The 16,134-nt window shown below is 34.9% G+C and overlaps 1 protein-coding gene across 3 annotated transcripts in view; it reads left to right on the forward strand.

The window, feature by feature from the left end:
* The window catches only part of LOC144454039 (epithelial cell-transforming sequence 2 oncogene-like), a 144,066-nt gene that overhangs the window by 102,029 nt on the left and 25,903 nt on the right, over nt 1–16,134 (forward strand). For 2 of the 3 annotated variants that reach the window (XR_013482473.1, XM_078145451.1), the window contains exons 13-16: nt 7,197–7,300; nt 8,099–8,293; nt 13,208–13,420; nt 15,723–15,937. Coding sequence is in view for 2 of the 3 variants with exons in the window: in XM_078145451.1 (XP_078001577.1) it covers nt 7,197–7,300; nt 8,099–8,293; nt 13,208–13,420; nt 15,723–15,937 (727 nt within the window). In the remaining variant the exon portion in view is untranslated. The remainder of the gene's footprint in view (nt 1–7,196; nt 7,301–8,098; nt 8,294–13,207; nt 13,421–15,722; nt 15,938–16,134) is intronic. The other variant, XM_078145452.1, reaches the window with a different exon arrangement.

Below are 16,134 nucleotides of genomic sequence, written 5' to 3' on the forward strand. Positions count from 1 at the left end.
TTTAGGGAGATAATGGCGTAAATATGAGATAAGGCCTACTTTTTGGCTGACTTTCTTAATGACTGTATCAATATGGGATTTCCAGGCTAGTGAGGGGTCAAGAGTTACCCCGAGATAAACGGCTGATGGAACATTTTGTATTGGCAGATCACCGACAGATAAAGCGCCCTCAATGTTGCACTTTCTATTGGTCGTTTTAAAAATGATGTAATTTGTTTTGTCAATATTAATAGTTAGTTTATTAGACTTGCACCAGGTATGCACTTTATTAAACTCAGTATTAATAGTATCTATGTCAATTTTATGTGTTTTTTCTGAATAAAACAAATTGGTGTCATCAGCAAATAACCTGAATTTGAATTGTTCAGAAGATTTGCTGATGTCATTGATATAAACTAAAAAGAGAAGTGGGCCTAGGATGGATCCCTGTGGAACTCCACAAGGGATTGTTTTGGCTTTTGAAGTGCAATTATTTATATTAACATATTGCTTTCGGCCTTCTAGGTAAGTTTTGAACCAATTAAGAGTCGACCCTCTAATCCCATAATGATACAGTTTTGATAACAAGATAGAGTGATTTATCGTATCGAAAGCCTTTCTGAGATCAATAAAAATACCAAAAGTAACAAAACCGTCGTCAATTTGCTTAGATATTTCAACTATGAGGTCTGCTAAAGCTAGTTTTGTGCTGTATTTCTTACGGAAGCCATATTGGCTATCAGTGAGAATATTAAATTTTTCAAAAAATGAACACAATTGTTTATTTGCAACAGATTCAAAGAGTTTGCTAAACACTGGCAATACAGAAATAGGTCTATAATTGCCGATTTCGGTAGCACAACCTTTTTTGAAAATTGGTGTTACTTTTGCCATTTTTAACTTTTCTGGGAAGGCACCCTGCGACAAAGAAATATTAATGACATGGGCAAGTGGTTCAACAATATGTTCAGCTGCCTCTTTGACAAGTTTTGGGTGTATTTCATCAAAGCCTACAGCTTTACATGGGTCAAGTTGACTAATTTCTGTAAAAATATCACGTGGATGAACAGGATGAAAGAAGAACGACTGAGATTGCTGACAATCAAGGTACTCACTGAAGTTGGTGCGACAATTTATTCGTGATGCCAAGTTTTGTCCAATGTCAACAAAAAACGAATTAAAAGCATTGGCAATATCTGTACTTTTTGTAACAAAATTACCAGGATTTTTATCATCTTTTAGTTTTTGTGGAGCATTATTTTTAGAATTCTTGTTCAGTATTTCATTGATAGTCAGCCACTTCTTACGAGCATTTCCAACAGACAAAGACAGCTTATCACAAAAGTACTTTCGTTTGGCTCGCCTCAACAATTTTGTCAGCAGGTTGCGATATAATTTATATTGATGGTGAATTGAAGAGTTTGCACAGTGTCGTTTTGTTTTAGAAAACATTTTTTGTTTGTTTTTAATTGAAACTAGGAGACCTTTTGTCAGCCAAGGTTTCCGTAAACGCTTTCGAGGCCTTGAAACGCGTTTAATTGGTACATGTTTAATTGCCGTATCATGAAACAAATTATAAAAAGTATTGTATGCAACATTTGGATCATTTGAATTGTAAACATCGTTCCAGGAAATATTGGCCATGTCAGCTCTAAACGAGGCTGAATTAAAAGAGGAAAAGTCGTACTTGTAATCAGCTGTTTTGGTATTGAATACATGACGTAAGTCCTTGAAAATAGCAAAAATGGGATAGTGATCGCTTATATCAATTTGAATAGTGCCCGCTTCAATGAAATAATCACGAAAATTTACATGGCAATGGTCAATTAATGTAGCGGTGTCAGCAGTTACCCTGGTCGGTGTATCTAAAACTTGGTAAAAATTATTTTCATTGAGAGTTGCGATGTAATCAGTGAACACACTGTTGTTGCTATCTGCATCAATGTTGAAATCGCCTAATAAGACACATTTCTTGTTACTTATACATAAATTATCAAGACAGTCTGCCAAACTGGTTAGAAATTCCTGAGTAGGTGTGTTTGGTTTGCGGTAAATGACGCCTATTATAACCTTGGTATTGTCATGTAAGGTTTCAACAAAAATGCTTTCACAATGACAGAGTGCAACCGAGTCAATGACAGAATATGATAATGATTCGTGTAGGTAAAGCCCAACACCTCCACCTTTAGAACCATTTCTACATTTTTGAATAAAATTATACGAAGGAAGCTTATATAATGATACATCAACACCCTGTTCCAACCAGGTTTCACTGAGACCAATGGCAGAAAATTTACATTTCAAAAGAGACAAAATAGCTGACAAGTCATCGAAGTGACTTCTAATCGATCTAATATTCAGATGAAGAGCTGAAAAGGTGTTAAGTGTCAAAAAAGAGTCATTATCGTTGAATTCATCCAGAGAATATGATTTGCAATTAAAGTTACTTGGCAAGGAAAAATCCGTCGAATCGCCGATGATCAATTAGCTTTGCATTACACAGTGGTGACGTTCAAGCAATTTTAGTAAGGCTTTCTTCATTTGGAATGTAAACTGTGGGCGATCTATCATCCTTTTTCGTTAGAAGTTTACCATATTGGGTCCACAAATATCGCCACCCGCATTCCTTTCTTCTGGTATTTACTTTAGTGAATAAAGATCTTCGTCTTGGAGTCAAATTTTCGTTGATATATATGTTGTTTTCGGCATCATAACCAAAGTGGGATGATTTGTACCGAGACAAGTTTTTACGCTGCTTATAGACCGAGTCGCGGACTCGTCTGTTGGTGAATCGTACAATGATTGATGGGGGGAAACCAGTGTTGGTATGTTGATTGCCAGATGGTTGATTTTTCTTGAGACGATGTGACACGTCAATATCTGATAAACTGACATCTTTTGCTACAAGTTGGATGACTTTCAAGGCGATTTCGTCAGTATTTTCATTTGGTAGTTCTGGTATTCCTCTAATTTCGATATTTTCACGCCTTATGTATTGATCCAGGTCGTCTTGGCTGCGATCTAAACTTGACATACTTGCTTTGAGTGTTTCGTTTTCCGCCACAAGTACACTATTTACAGCTTCCATTTCCTCCATTTTTTTCTTATTTTCTTCATACATTGCGTTAATAAATCTCATAGACTTATCTACCTGTTGTAGGTGCTCTTCCAGCATGTCTATTTTCTTCAGTTTTTCGTTTATGCTACGTATTTCCTTCAGGATGGTCACCATGTTATCCTCGTCATGACCAACATTACCAGGGTCCATCGATGACGTTGTCACTGTGTCACTGGAAAAACGTTTCGCCTTACATTTGGGACATAGTTGTAAATCTCCCTGGCATAATTGAACTGCTTTTGATACTTTACCGCAGTGGTCGCACTTCATGTTACTCTGCTTTACATACTCTTGTACTCTTTGTATTAGATAGAATAGTTAGATAGAATAGTTAGTTAGAATAGTTAGATAGAATAGTCAGTTAGAATAGTTAGATAGAATAGTTAGATAGAATAGTTAGATAGAATAGTTAGAAAGAATAGTTAGTTAGAATAGTTAGTTAGAATAGTTAGATAGAATAGTTAGATAGAATAGTTAGATAGAATAGTTAGATAGAATAGTTAGATAGAATAGTCAGTTAGAATAGTTAGATAGAATAGTTAGTTACAATAGTTAGATAGAATAGTTAGATAGAATAGTTAGATAGAATAGTTAGATAGAATAGTTAGTTAGAATAGTTAGATAGAATAGTTAGATAGAATAGTTAGATAGAATAGTTAGATAGAATAGTTAGATAGAATAGTTAGTTAGAATAGTTAGATAGAATAGTTAGTTACAATAGTTAGATAGAATAGTTAGATAGAATAGTTAGATAGAATAGTTAGTTAGAATAGTTAGATAGAATAGTTAGATAGAATAGTTAGATAGAATAGTTAGATAGAATAGTTAGATAGAATAGTTAGTTAGAATAGTTAGATAGAATAGTTAGATAGAATAGTTAGATAGAATAGTTAGATAGAATAGTCAGTTAGAATAGTTAGATAGAATAGTTAGTTAGAATAGTTAGATAGAATAGTTAGATAGAATAGTTAGATAGAATAGTTAGATAGAATAGTTAGATAGAATAGTTAGTTAGAATAGTTAGTTAGAATAGTTAGATAGAATAGTTAGATAGAATAGTTAGATAGAATAGTTAGATAGAATAGTTAGATAGAATAGTTAGATAGAATAGTTAGATAGAATAGTCAGTTAGAATAGTTAGATAGAATAGTTAGTTACAATAGTTAGATAGAATAGTTAGATAGAATAGTTAGATAGAATAGTTAGATAGAATAGTTAGTTAGAATAGTTAGATAGAATAGTTAGATAGAATAGTTAGATAGAATAGTTAGATAGAATAGTTAGATAGAATAGTTAGTTAGAATAGTTAGATAGAATAGTTAGTTACAATAGTTAGATAGAATAGTTAGATAGAATAGTTAGATAGAATAGTTAGTTAGAATAGTTAGATAGAATAGTTAGATAGAATAGTTAGATAGAATAGTTAGTTAGAATAGTTAGATAGAATAGTTAGATAGAATAGTTAGTTAGAATAGTTAGATAGAATAGTTAGATAGAATAGTTAGATAGAATAGTTAGATAGAATAGTTAGATAGAATAGTCAGTTAGAATAGTTAGATAGAATAGTTAGATAGAATAGTTAGATAGAATAGTTAGTTAGAATAGTTAGATAGAATAGTTAGATAGAATAGTTAGTTAGAATAGTTAGATAGAATAGTTAGATAGAATAGTTAGATAGAATAGTCAGTTAGTATAGTTAGATAGAATAGTTAGTTAGAATAGTTAGATAGAATAGTTAGATAGAATAGTTAGATAGAATATTTAGATAGAATAGTTAGTTAGAATAGTTAGATAGAATAGTTAGATAGAATAGTTAGTTAGAATAGTTAGATAGAATAGTTAGATAGAATAGTTAGTTAGAATAGTTAGATAGAATAGTTAGATAGAATAGTTAGATAGAATAGTTAGATAGAATAGTTAGATAGAATAGTTAGATAGAATAGTTAGATAGAATAGTCAGTTAGAATAGTTAGATAGAATAGTTAGATAGAATAGTTAGATAGAATAGTTAGTTAGAATAGTTAGATAGAATAGTTAGATAGAATAGTTAGTTAGAATAGTTAGATAGAATAGTTAGATAGAATAGTTAGATAGAATAGTCAGTTAGTATAGTTAGATAGAATAGTTAGTTAGAATAGTTAGATAGAATAGTTAGATAGAATAGTTAGATAGAATATTTAGATAGAATAGTTAGTTAGAATAGTTAGATAGAATAGTTAGATAGAATAGTTAGTTAGAATAGTTAGATAGAATAGTTAGATAGAATAGTTAGTTAGAATAGTTAGATAGAATAGTTAGATAGAATAGTTAGATAGAATAGTTAGATAGAATAGTTAGATAGAATAGTTATAATAATAATAATAATAATCAGATGTAATACATGTAGCTAAACTAAATATTCTTGGAATGCAGCCTTTCTTGTAACAAGTATTGGAAATTGTCAGAAACCTGAGGATTTTATGACTGAATGTATTTCGATCAAGAATTCCCATAATTTCAGTTAAATTTTCTGATGACCCCAAAGCAAGACATGTTTGAAACATTTAGTGCGACATTTGATACTGATAAACGAGTGATATAATTCATAAACAAATCTAACGTTGGCAACTCTTTTATTTCTGTAATGATCATCAAATTTCAAGGACAACTGTCTATGTTGATCATACATTACTGCCTAGTCTAGTTCCTATACCTGTCGACTGTTCTCTATGATCTCTAGCTCTGTCCATGTTGTGGAGATGAACGTAACGCGAACTGACAAGACTACAAGTACAATCATGGAGGCATCATAAATATTTGTTTCATTCAAATTTGAATGTTGAGAAATCGTATTAAATTCTTTCCAGATTTCTCAAAAATCGTTTCCATATGTTTTGGCACTATCCAGCAATAATCCTCATCATGTAAATGACATCGACTGACATCGTAGTCAAACATACGCACGGAGACAGAGCGGAGACCAAGTCCGTACTCACCCCATCACGACGTATGCATTTATGCGTTTGTTTTGAAATAGCTGGGGTGGTACTCATACACATCGGGATAACTCGGAGAAGCACATGTTTGTGATTTTATTGACTGTTTTCTGAGACGGGACATTGGGTTTGGAAATACAAGTTTAATCAATCATAAAACAGCCATAACAGATACTTTCAAAGCATTAGAACACGGAAGGAAAATAACGGGAAAATCAATGACATTTCTACCAAACTCGAGATCGCACGTAGCTAGCTACCTAGTGTACAGTAAGTATGGAAGTGTAAAGCTTAGTCCGCTCTGACCCGTGCGATACTTGTGAAGTTAATTTTGAAGTTTTCACGATTATGTTGTCAAAACACGACCTACATGTAATCTATAAAAAAAATTCTCATCTATCTAACGATTTTGGTGTGATAACGATCGACCAAATGCCGACGCCAGTGTATACGTGTGCAACTGTAATCTAGTACCTTGTACAAATGATACAAGTAAGTAAGTTTGTTCGTACCCAAGAATTTCAGTTTACAATTTCAATGATACAAATTGTCACTGTGTAATAGTGTTTGGATCGTGTTAGAACAGGTCCCTCAAAATATAATTTTTCTGGTTATAATTTGTATGTATAAGTTTATAGAAATACGTGTTTCACCCAGACTGGGTGTCTGGCCGTACGTACGCACCGGAAAAAAACGTAGCAGAAACACTGCCACTAGACTTGAAAAAAAAATATAACAAGGGACTCGTCGGATTAGGCAAGAACTACATGTAACCAATATGTGTGAACAGCCACTAATATGTTGATAAACTACCTGGGTCGAATTTACCAAATGCTCCTCCCAGCTAAACAAACGTATTCCGTTGCACATGCGCAAACCTACTTCCGTAGCGTGGGCACATAGCCTGTTTGGACCTTGGCCTTTAAAACCCAATCATAGCGGGGACTATGTCATTCTCAATGACTTGTTTTATTGATAAATTCACCTGCAGATGTCCTAGCCCACACGACAACCTTAAGTGTTATTATCAAACCAAGTTACCAAAGTGGTTAGCCCAACTTAGGAACACATTTGGCATTCCTATAATATTTTGTCTTACCATGTTTATAACATTGTTATTTCAGGAGAAATTGTCTTCAATGCTTTAAGTTTAAAAAATATCAAGAAATGCAAAGAGATCACTCCAGCATTAACAGATGCCATTGGAGCTATGTCAAAGGAAGACAATGTATGTGTAACATTTTTCTTGTCATAAATATTTCACATTGATATCTCATGTAATTCTGGCACTAAGAATGTCTTCAAAATCAATTTCCTCAATTTCACCTTGTTCTTGATTTTAATCTGAATCCGGGTTGATGGAGATATCATCCTATACAACTTGTCATTCAAGATTATGGAAGCAAACTTGTTCATTGACTGTAGGAGTTGGTTTGAACTCTGATATATTTGCATTGACTGTAGGAGTTGGGTTGAACCCTGCCATATTTGCATTTACTGAATATTCAGTGTGACTTTCCAGCTGTATCAAGTGATTGAACGTTCTATGCTCTAACATACATGTAATGACTAGTTAAGAAATATATCACATACATGATGTTGAAACATCAATCAATCTTATTTGTTGATGATGTAAAACTCAAAAATCATCATTAATACATCTGCTTGTCAATCTGAAAATATTATTCATTGACAAGTTTTTATGTTCTCAAGCTGGAAGTGAGAATGTCAATACAAGTTTTCTTGCACTTAGTGTTTAGTGGCTTAAATTGAAATGTGACGTGATATAGAATACACATGAAATGAAATGTCATCATATTGTGTGCTTAAATTGATGAAATGTGACGTGATATAGAATACACATGAAATGAAATGTCATCATATTGTGTGCTTAAATTGATGAAATGTGACGTGATATAAAATACACATGAAATGAAATGTCATCATATTGTGTGCTTAAATTGATGAAATGTGACGTGATATAGAATACACATGAAATGAAATGTCATCATATTGTGTGCTTCAGGTCAAACCATTGGAGTTCATTGCACAGTATTTAAAAGATGTGTCAGATGGAAAACAGAGAAAAGATCCACTGTTGTTATCATTCTCAGAAGATGACAACCTGAGAGATACATCGATGCATACTCCAAGACCACAGTCTACAAGGAAAGACAAGAAGGGAAAGAAAAAAGAACCAGAACGTTGGAATGGTATCCAGGTAAAGTTGTCACTAACTGCTAAATAAACACCTACAGTGTTGACTTGAACTGGCGAGAGTAGCATGTAAGTAATTGGTCTAAAACTGACCAAGTACGGGCAGAGTTACGAGCTTGCAAGTCTCAAGTACGAGTGACGTCTGAACGTATATATACGGGTGACGTAACGAGCTCGTCAGTCTGAAATACGAGTGACGACGATTATCCGAACGCTTACGGGGACATGCATTTAGTTCGGATATGCGGTCAGTTCGGATATGCGATCTTCATCGAGATGGGACGGGCGGGGTCAAAAGGGGTGGGCGGTCATTTCGTCCCAAAACCATCTCGTCCGAATAAAGTTGTTCCCGGGTCAACTCGTCCCACCGCCATCTCGCCCCATTCAAAGAATTCATGTGTGGTTCAAATAGGCATAACGCATGTAGCGTCATAGTCCTGCTTGCCGATGGTGCACGGGTCTACGCTGTCTTGAGGATCACAGGGACGACTAACTCCGTATGCAAACATGACTAGTGGCGTCATAGATCGTACGTCAAAATTTCTGTCATTGTATTTTCCATATCAAAGTTCAGAAACATAACTATAAAGTAATTGTTTGTAATTGCAAAACTTTCGACAGATGAAAAGTCGTGTTGCCTTCTCGACAGAATCTGTCAAAGTTGCGTCATTTAACTTTGTGTTCTGAACGCGTAGCTAAACGCAATATTATTAGTCGTGGGACGAGTGGCTGTGGGACGATTTAGTTTTGGGACGAGTTAGTCGTGGGACGAGTGGCGATGGGATGAGTGGCGATGGGACGAGTAACTAGTATAAGATGGCACATTTGATTTCACATTTGCTGTCACTTTCAAGGCCAAGTTCACTATAAGATGGCATATTTGATTTCACATTTGCCTTCACTTTAAAGGCCAAGTTCACCAACAGAATAAGTTGATTTGCATTCAGTGTTGCAGCCAGCCTTTTGAAAGAGTGGGACATATAGTGTCCGGAGACTTTCATTTTTCTGGGTCATCATACATTTTTGGGGGGACATTACAAAAAAGTGCCAATGGCATTGTAGTGTTTTCAAAATATTTACCCACATGCTGACCCATGCTAGATATTTGCTGAATCATGTGAATGATTATGCAGTTGCCTATCCAACCCTGTTGTTATCTATGCAATATACACGATCATTTGGCTGTTCCAATAGGTGTGGTCATGTTTCAAAACATATTTGCATACAATTTTAGTGTGGGTCATCTATGACCCATTACTTCCAAAATTGTGGGTCAAATGACCCCCAAAAAAACCTCTGGCTGCAAACTGTGCATTAATTGATAAGATCTTTGACTATTGATTTATACCAGATATTGTATTTAATTATCATCTGTATAACTTTGAACTAAATGTTTCTGTCTCATTTTTCAAGTTCATGTTTATCGCCATATTGCCCAATTTGATATGCCCTCTAATGAGAATTTGTGATGTCATACCCTCCTATATACTTTGTCATATAGTCAAGCAATGGTGTGCAGTAGTGACCTTCATTTGACCTGGTTTATTTTGTTTGAAATAGAACATTCAGAAACTGAACTAAAAATTGACTAGGTATGTGTTCAGATTATGAGGAGACTGACTATGATGACAATGACTAGATATGTGTTCAGATTATGAGGAGACTGACTATGATGACAATGACTAGGTATGTGTTCAGATTATGAGGAGACTGACTATGATGACAATGACTAGATATGTGTTCAGATTATGAGGAGACTGACTATGATGACAATGACTAGGTATGTGTTCAGATTATGAGGAGACTGACTATGATGACAATGACTAGGTATGTGTTCAGATTATGAGGAGACTGACTATGATGACAATGACTAGATATGTGTTCAGATTATGAGGAGACTGACTATGATTACAATGACTAGATATGTGTTCAGATTATGAGGAGACTGACTATGATGACAATGACTAGGTATGTGTTCAGATTATGAGGAGACTGACTATGATTACAATGACTAGGTATGTGTTCAGATTATGAGGAGACTGACTATGATGACAATGACTAGGTATGTGTTCAGATTATGAGGAGACTGACTATGATTACAATGACTAGGTATGTGTTCAGATTATGAGGAGACTGACTATGATTACAATGACTAGATATGTGTTCAGATTATGAGGAGACTGACTATGATTACAATGACTAGATATGTGTTCAGATTATGAGGAGACTGACTATGATGACAATGACTAGGTATGTGTTCAGATTATGAGGAGACTGACTATGATGATTACAATGACTAGGTATGTGTTCAGATTATGAGGAGACTGACTATGATGATTACAATGACTAGGTATGTGTTCAGATTATGAGGAGACTGACTATGATGACAATGACTAGGTATGTGTTCAGATTATGAGGAGACTGACTATGATGACAATGACTAGGTATGTGTTCAGATTATGAGGAGACTGACTATGATGACAATGACTAGGTATGTGTTCAGATTATGAGGAGACTGACTATGATGACAATGACTAGGTATGTGTTCAGATTATGAGGAGACTGACTATGATTACAATGACTAGGTATGTGTTCAGATTATGAGGAGACTGACTATGATGACAATGACTAGGTATGTGTTCAGATTATGAGGAGACTGACTATGATGACAATGACTAGGTATGTGTTCAGATTATGAGGAGACTGACTATGATGACAATGACTAGATATGTGTTCAGATTATGAGGAGACTGACTATGATTACAATGACTAGGTATGTGTTCAGATTATGAGGAGACTGACTATGATGATTACAATGACTAGGTATGTGTTCAGATTATGAGGAGACTGACTATGATTACAATGACTAGGTATGTGTTCAGATTATGAGGAGACTGACTATGATTACAATGACTAGGTATGTGTTCAGATTATGAGGAGACTGACTATGATTACAATGACTAGGTATGTGTTCAGATTATGAGGAGACTGACTATGATTACAATGACTAGGTATGTGTTCAGATTATGAGGAGACTGACTATGATTACAATGACTAGGTATGTGTTCAGATTATGAGGAGACTGACTATGATTACAATGACTAGGTATGTGTTCAGATTATGAGGAGACTGACTATGATTACAATGACTAGGTATGTGTTCAGATTATGAGGAGACTGACTATGATGACAATGACTAGGTATGTGTTCAGATTATGAGGAGACTGACTATGATTACAATGACTAGGTATGTGTTCAGATTATGAGGAGACTGACTATGATTACAATGACTAGATATGTGTTCAGATTATGAGGAGACTGACTATGATGACAATGACTAGATATGTGTTCAGATTATGAGGAGACTGACTATGATGACAATGACTAGATATGTGTTCAGATTATGAGGAGACTGACTATGATGACAATGACTAGGTATGTGTTCAGATTATGAGGAGACTGACTATGATTACAATGACTAGGTATGTGTTCAGATTATGAGGAGACTGACTATGATTACAATGACTAGGTATGTGTTCAGATTATGAGGAGACTGACTATGATTACAATGACTAGGTATGTGTTCAGATTATGAGGAGACTGACTATGATTACAATGACTAGGTATGTGTTCAGATTATGAGGAGACTGACTATGATTACAATGACTAGGTATGTGTTCAGATTATGAGGAGACTGACTATGATTACAATGACTAGGTATGTGTTCAGATTATGAGGAGACTGACTATGATGACAATGACTAGGTATGTGTTCAGATTATGAGGAGACTGACTATGATTACAATGACTAGATATGTGTTCAGATTATGAGGAGACTGACTATGATTACAATGACTAGATATGTGTTCAGATTATGAGGAGACTGACTATGATTACAATGACTAGATATGTGTTCAGATTATGAGGAGACTGACTATGATGACAATGACTAGATATGTGTTCAGATTATGAGGAGACTGACTATGATTACAATGACTAGGTATGTGTTCAGATTATGAGGAGACTGACTATGATTACAATGACTAGGTATGTGTTCAGATTATGAGGAGACTGACTATGATGACAATGACTAGGTATGTGTTCAGATTATAAGGAGACTGACTATGATTACAATGACTAGATATGTGTTCAGATTATGAGGAGACTGACTATGATTACAATGACTAATAGACTAAAAACTAATCTAACTCTTGACGCTGACATTTGATGACATGATCACATGGTCTTTGTGAGGTAAACGGATGTCGGCCATGCAATTTTTGTAAGCAAATATGTATACTAGTGAAAATTTGTGCAATTTTTAAACAAGTCATCCATTTGTATGTTTAGAATTTATCGATCAGAAGTGGTATCAGATGATTCAGATGCTAGTATCTATATCTTGTAGTGAACAACAAATCATGACAGCAAAGTCTTGTTAGTCTTCTGAAAGTTTGATATCTGACCTTTTGTAGTCTTTTCTCCTCTTGCAACTGACTAATATACTGGTGAATCATATTATGATAATGAGAATATACCATCCTCCAGTTGCCATTGCATTTTGTGTAGGGGTCTCTGGCATGGTGAGTCAAGTGTAGTTAAACTTGTCAACACAAACTGTATTTACTAACAACACTGCAAGTACAAAAGAATAGCAGCAACGGAACAAGACGACATGAACTCCAAAATAGTTATCCATATAAAACCCTATCCATTAACCACCCTATCCATAAACCACCCTATCCATAAACAATTAGACACTTATAGGGTGTCTTGTCAGGTACAATGTATACTAGATATATTAGACACTTATAGGGTGTCTTGTCATGTACATGTATACTAGTCTAAGTATGTTGCATTTTAACGACATCATCCCGCAACCCTTTTAGGTGATAAATTGTTTTATGATCTTTTTACCAGCTTGGCAGTGACAGTGAGTCTATTGATGAAGAGATTGATGAATCAATTAGTGAATCTATTGAAGATGAAATAGAAGATGAAATAATGATAGATGCAGATCAAAGTGGTAGAGTTACTAGAGCCCAACACAAGAGACCTGAGACACTGGATCTCAGAGAAAAAACTTCTTATACAGAATTACCAACAATGGATCAGTCAGGATTTGTTATGTTGGTATGTCATTGAATATAGAATTTAGAAATACATAATTCAAATTATTACAAATTAATCAGTGATAGATTGCATTGCTGTGTATATGTGTGTATCTGTATATTTACACTGCCATGCAGTACTGAAAACATTGTATGTCTGTACTTAAATGAGTACATAATCTTTAGTCATGCTACAGGCATGGCAAAATGTATGTATGTATGTATGTATGTATGTATGTATGTAATATGTATGTATATATGTATGTATGTATGTATGTATGTATGTATGTATGTAATAAATGCTGTCCGGGTAAATACACGCCGACGTAGGAGGCGTGTATTGCCAGGATGGCATTTATCTTGTACCCCGGCAAATAATTCAATGGTGTCATATTCTTCCCAGGAAAAATTCATACACCCAATGTTTATGTTTTGATTTTTGACAAGACACCCTGACGCCAACGTGACTTCCAATCGAAGCTGACACGTGTCAACAAACTGAATACACGCCTGTGTCAACATTCAATGTCACACACGTTACTATATCGCTATGTTGCACGACAAAAATAGCAATTACATCCCAATGTACAGTGTATTTCATACCACTATGTATTTGCTTAATATTATTATGTAGGACATTCATATTACAAACTACTCAATACAATCACATCCATCATGTGTATATGACTAGTGATATGAAATTTAATCGCCACTGACACTGATAAAACAAAACATGGCTACTGACATCAAAAATACAACTTTCAGCGAAATTGTTTATCTGTGTCTAGCGTAAAGAAACAGCATATTAATTACATGCAAATGAAATACACCATTCAAACTTTTGAAATGTTGTGTATTACGAAGCAATAGTAGTACCGTCTACCTCTACGTCTACGCAAGTTGTAGTAAAATACACCATTCAAACTACAGTGCAATATCGTCCACAATTATTGTGACTTTTTTGTCCATTCCGTCTTCATCCCTCTCCTCGGCCCAACTATTCCACACTTGCATGATGAGCTAGTATTTTTTTCTGTGTATTTCTGTGTATTTTTCAGTACACTTGTCTTCAGTTTCTGATCTATGTCCTCAAATGTCATAACAGCTAACCGTTGCTTTCTCCCTGCCATTATACCGTCTACCTTGCAAGTACAAGTTGTAGTATGTGTATTTTATTCACCTTCTAAATACACTCTGAGGTAATGTTTATTATTACGAAAATAGTGTTCAACTTGTGAACGGAAGTCTTATCTGTTCAGTCACAGTCAGGGGTCATGTTTTTGTTATGATTGTCTGCGTCTAATCACTCTCCCTGGATGCCATTAATTGGATCTCATACACAGCAAATACACTCCCGCCACCGGCATTTGATAAATTTGCTACTCTGCTGATACACCGGTCTTCACGCTTTTCCCTGATTGGCCGATAGCCCTCATTTGTAACTGTCAGTCGAAATTTAACGCCCAGCCGGAGTACAAGTATGTATGTATGTATGTAATATATATGTATGTATGTATGTATGTATGTATGTATGTGTGTATGTGTGTATGTATGTATGTATGTATGTATGTATGTATGTGTGTGTGTATGTATGTATGTATGTATGTATGTATGTATGTATGTATGTATGTTTGGATGGATGCATGTGTGTGTGTGTGTGTGTGTGTGTGTGTGTGTGTGTGTGATTGGATATGTGTTAAACTTCCAAATAGTGTTTTTTGCAAAGGTTACAACAAGGATGGATAGGCAATTGAGAAAACACTATAAAGTAAAAAAGTTTACAATACATAGTGACAGCCAAATTATGGTGTATATGGTAAAGATAACAACAGGAGTAGTTTAAATAGGCAAGTAGCTATTTAAAAAAAATGACAAAATCACTCAACTATAGCAACAAGACCACGCCCATAGCAACAGCCAAATAATGGTTTATATTGCAAAGAGGGATGCTGGGAAGGGTAGGCAAGTGAATAAAGATTCCAAAATTGTATGCAAATATGCCTAGAAACAAACCAAGCCCATAGCAACAGCCCAAATGATGGATTATATTGCCAAGATGAAAACTGGGAAGGGTAGGCAAGTGAGTAAAGATTCCAAAAATGTATGCAAATATGCCTAACAACAAGACCACACCCATAGTAACATCCAATTGATGGTGTATGTTGTAAAGATAATAACAGGGATTAATAGGTAAGTAAGTTAACATTCAAAAAATGTAAGCAGATATGCCTAGTAACAAGACCTGCCCATAGCAACCGCCAAATACAGTTGTGCTACATATCCATTGTTGCCATTTTTTCATAACATTGTCTTTTTTCCCTTAGTCAGCCACTCAGCTGCAAGATCATCCAGATAGGAGGACGTCTATAGCCTTTGAAATTTTAGGGAGTGAAATCAACTATAAGAGAACGCTTACTATTGTGAAGGATGTGTATGTATTGCCACTAAAAGCTGCACTAAAATCTAACAAAGCCATTATTAGTGAACCAAACTTACAGACAATATTCACCGATATCATGAATGTACTTGGGCTAAGTCGGTAAGATCTTTATATATCATTGTAGATTATAAAACACAAAATGGACAGTGAATGTCTTATTAAAACATAAATCAAAACTCTGACTAGCTTTCTCCTGTTTATACATCTCTTTCATGCAATTAATTTTTCATTACCAAGATGTTTTGGAGTTATGACCATTGACAACAACAATGTCATGTGACTACATGGTGTTCCCT

Source organism: Glandiceps talaboti, chromosome 3 (genome assembly GCF_964340395.1).
Source record: "Glandiceps talaboti chromosome 3, keGlaTala1.1, whole genome shotgun sequence".
Classification (NCBI taxonomy): domain Eukaryota; kingdom Metazoa; phylum Hemichordata; class Enteropneusta; family Spengelidae; genus Glandiceps; species Glandiceps talaboti.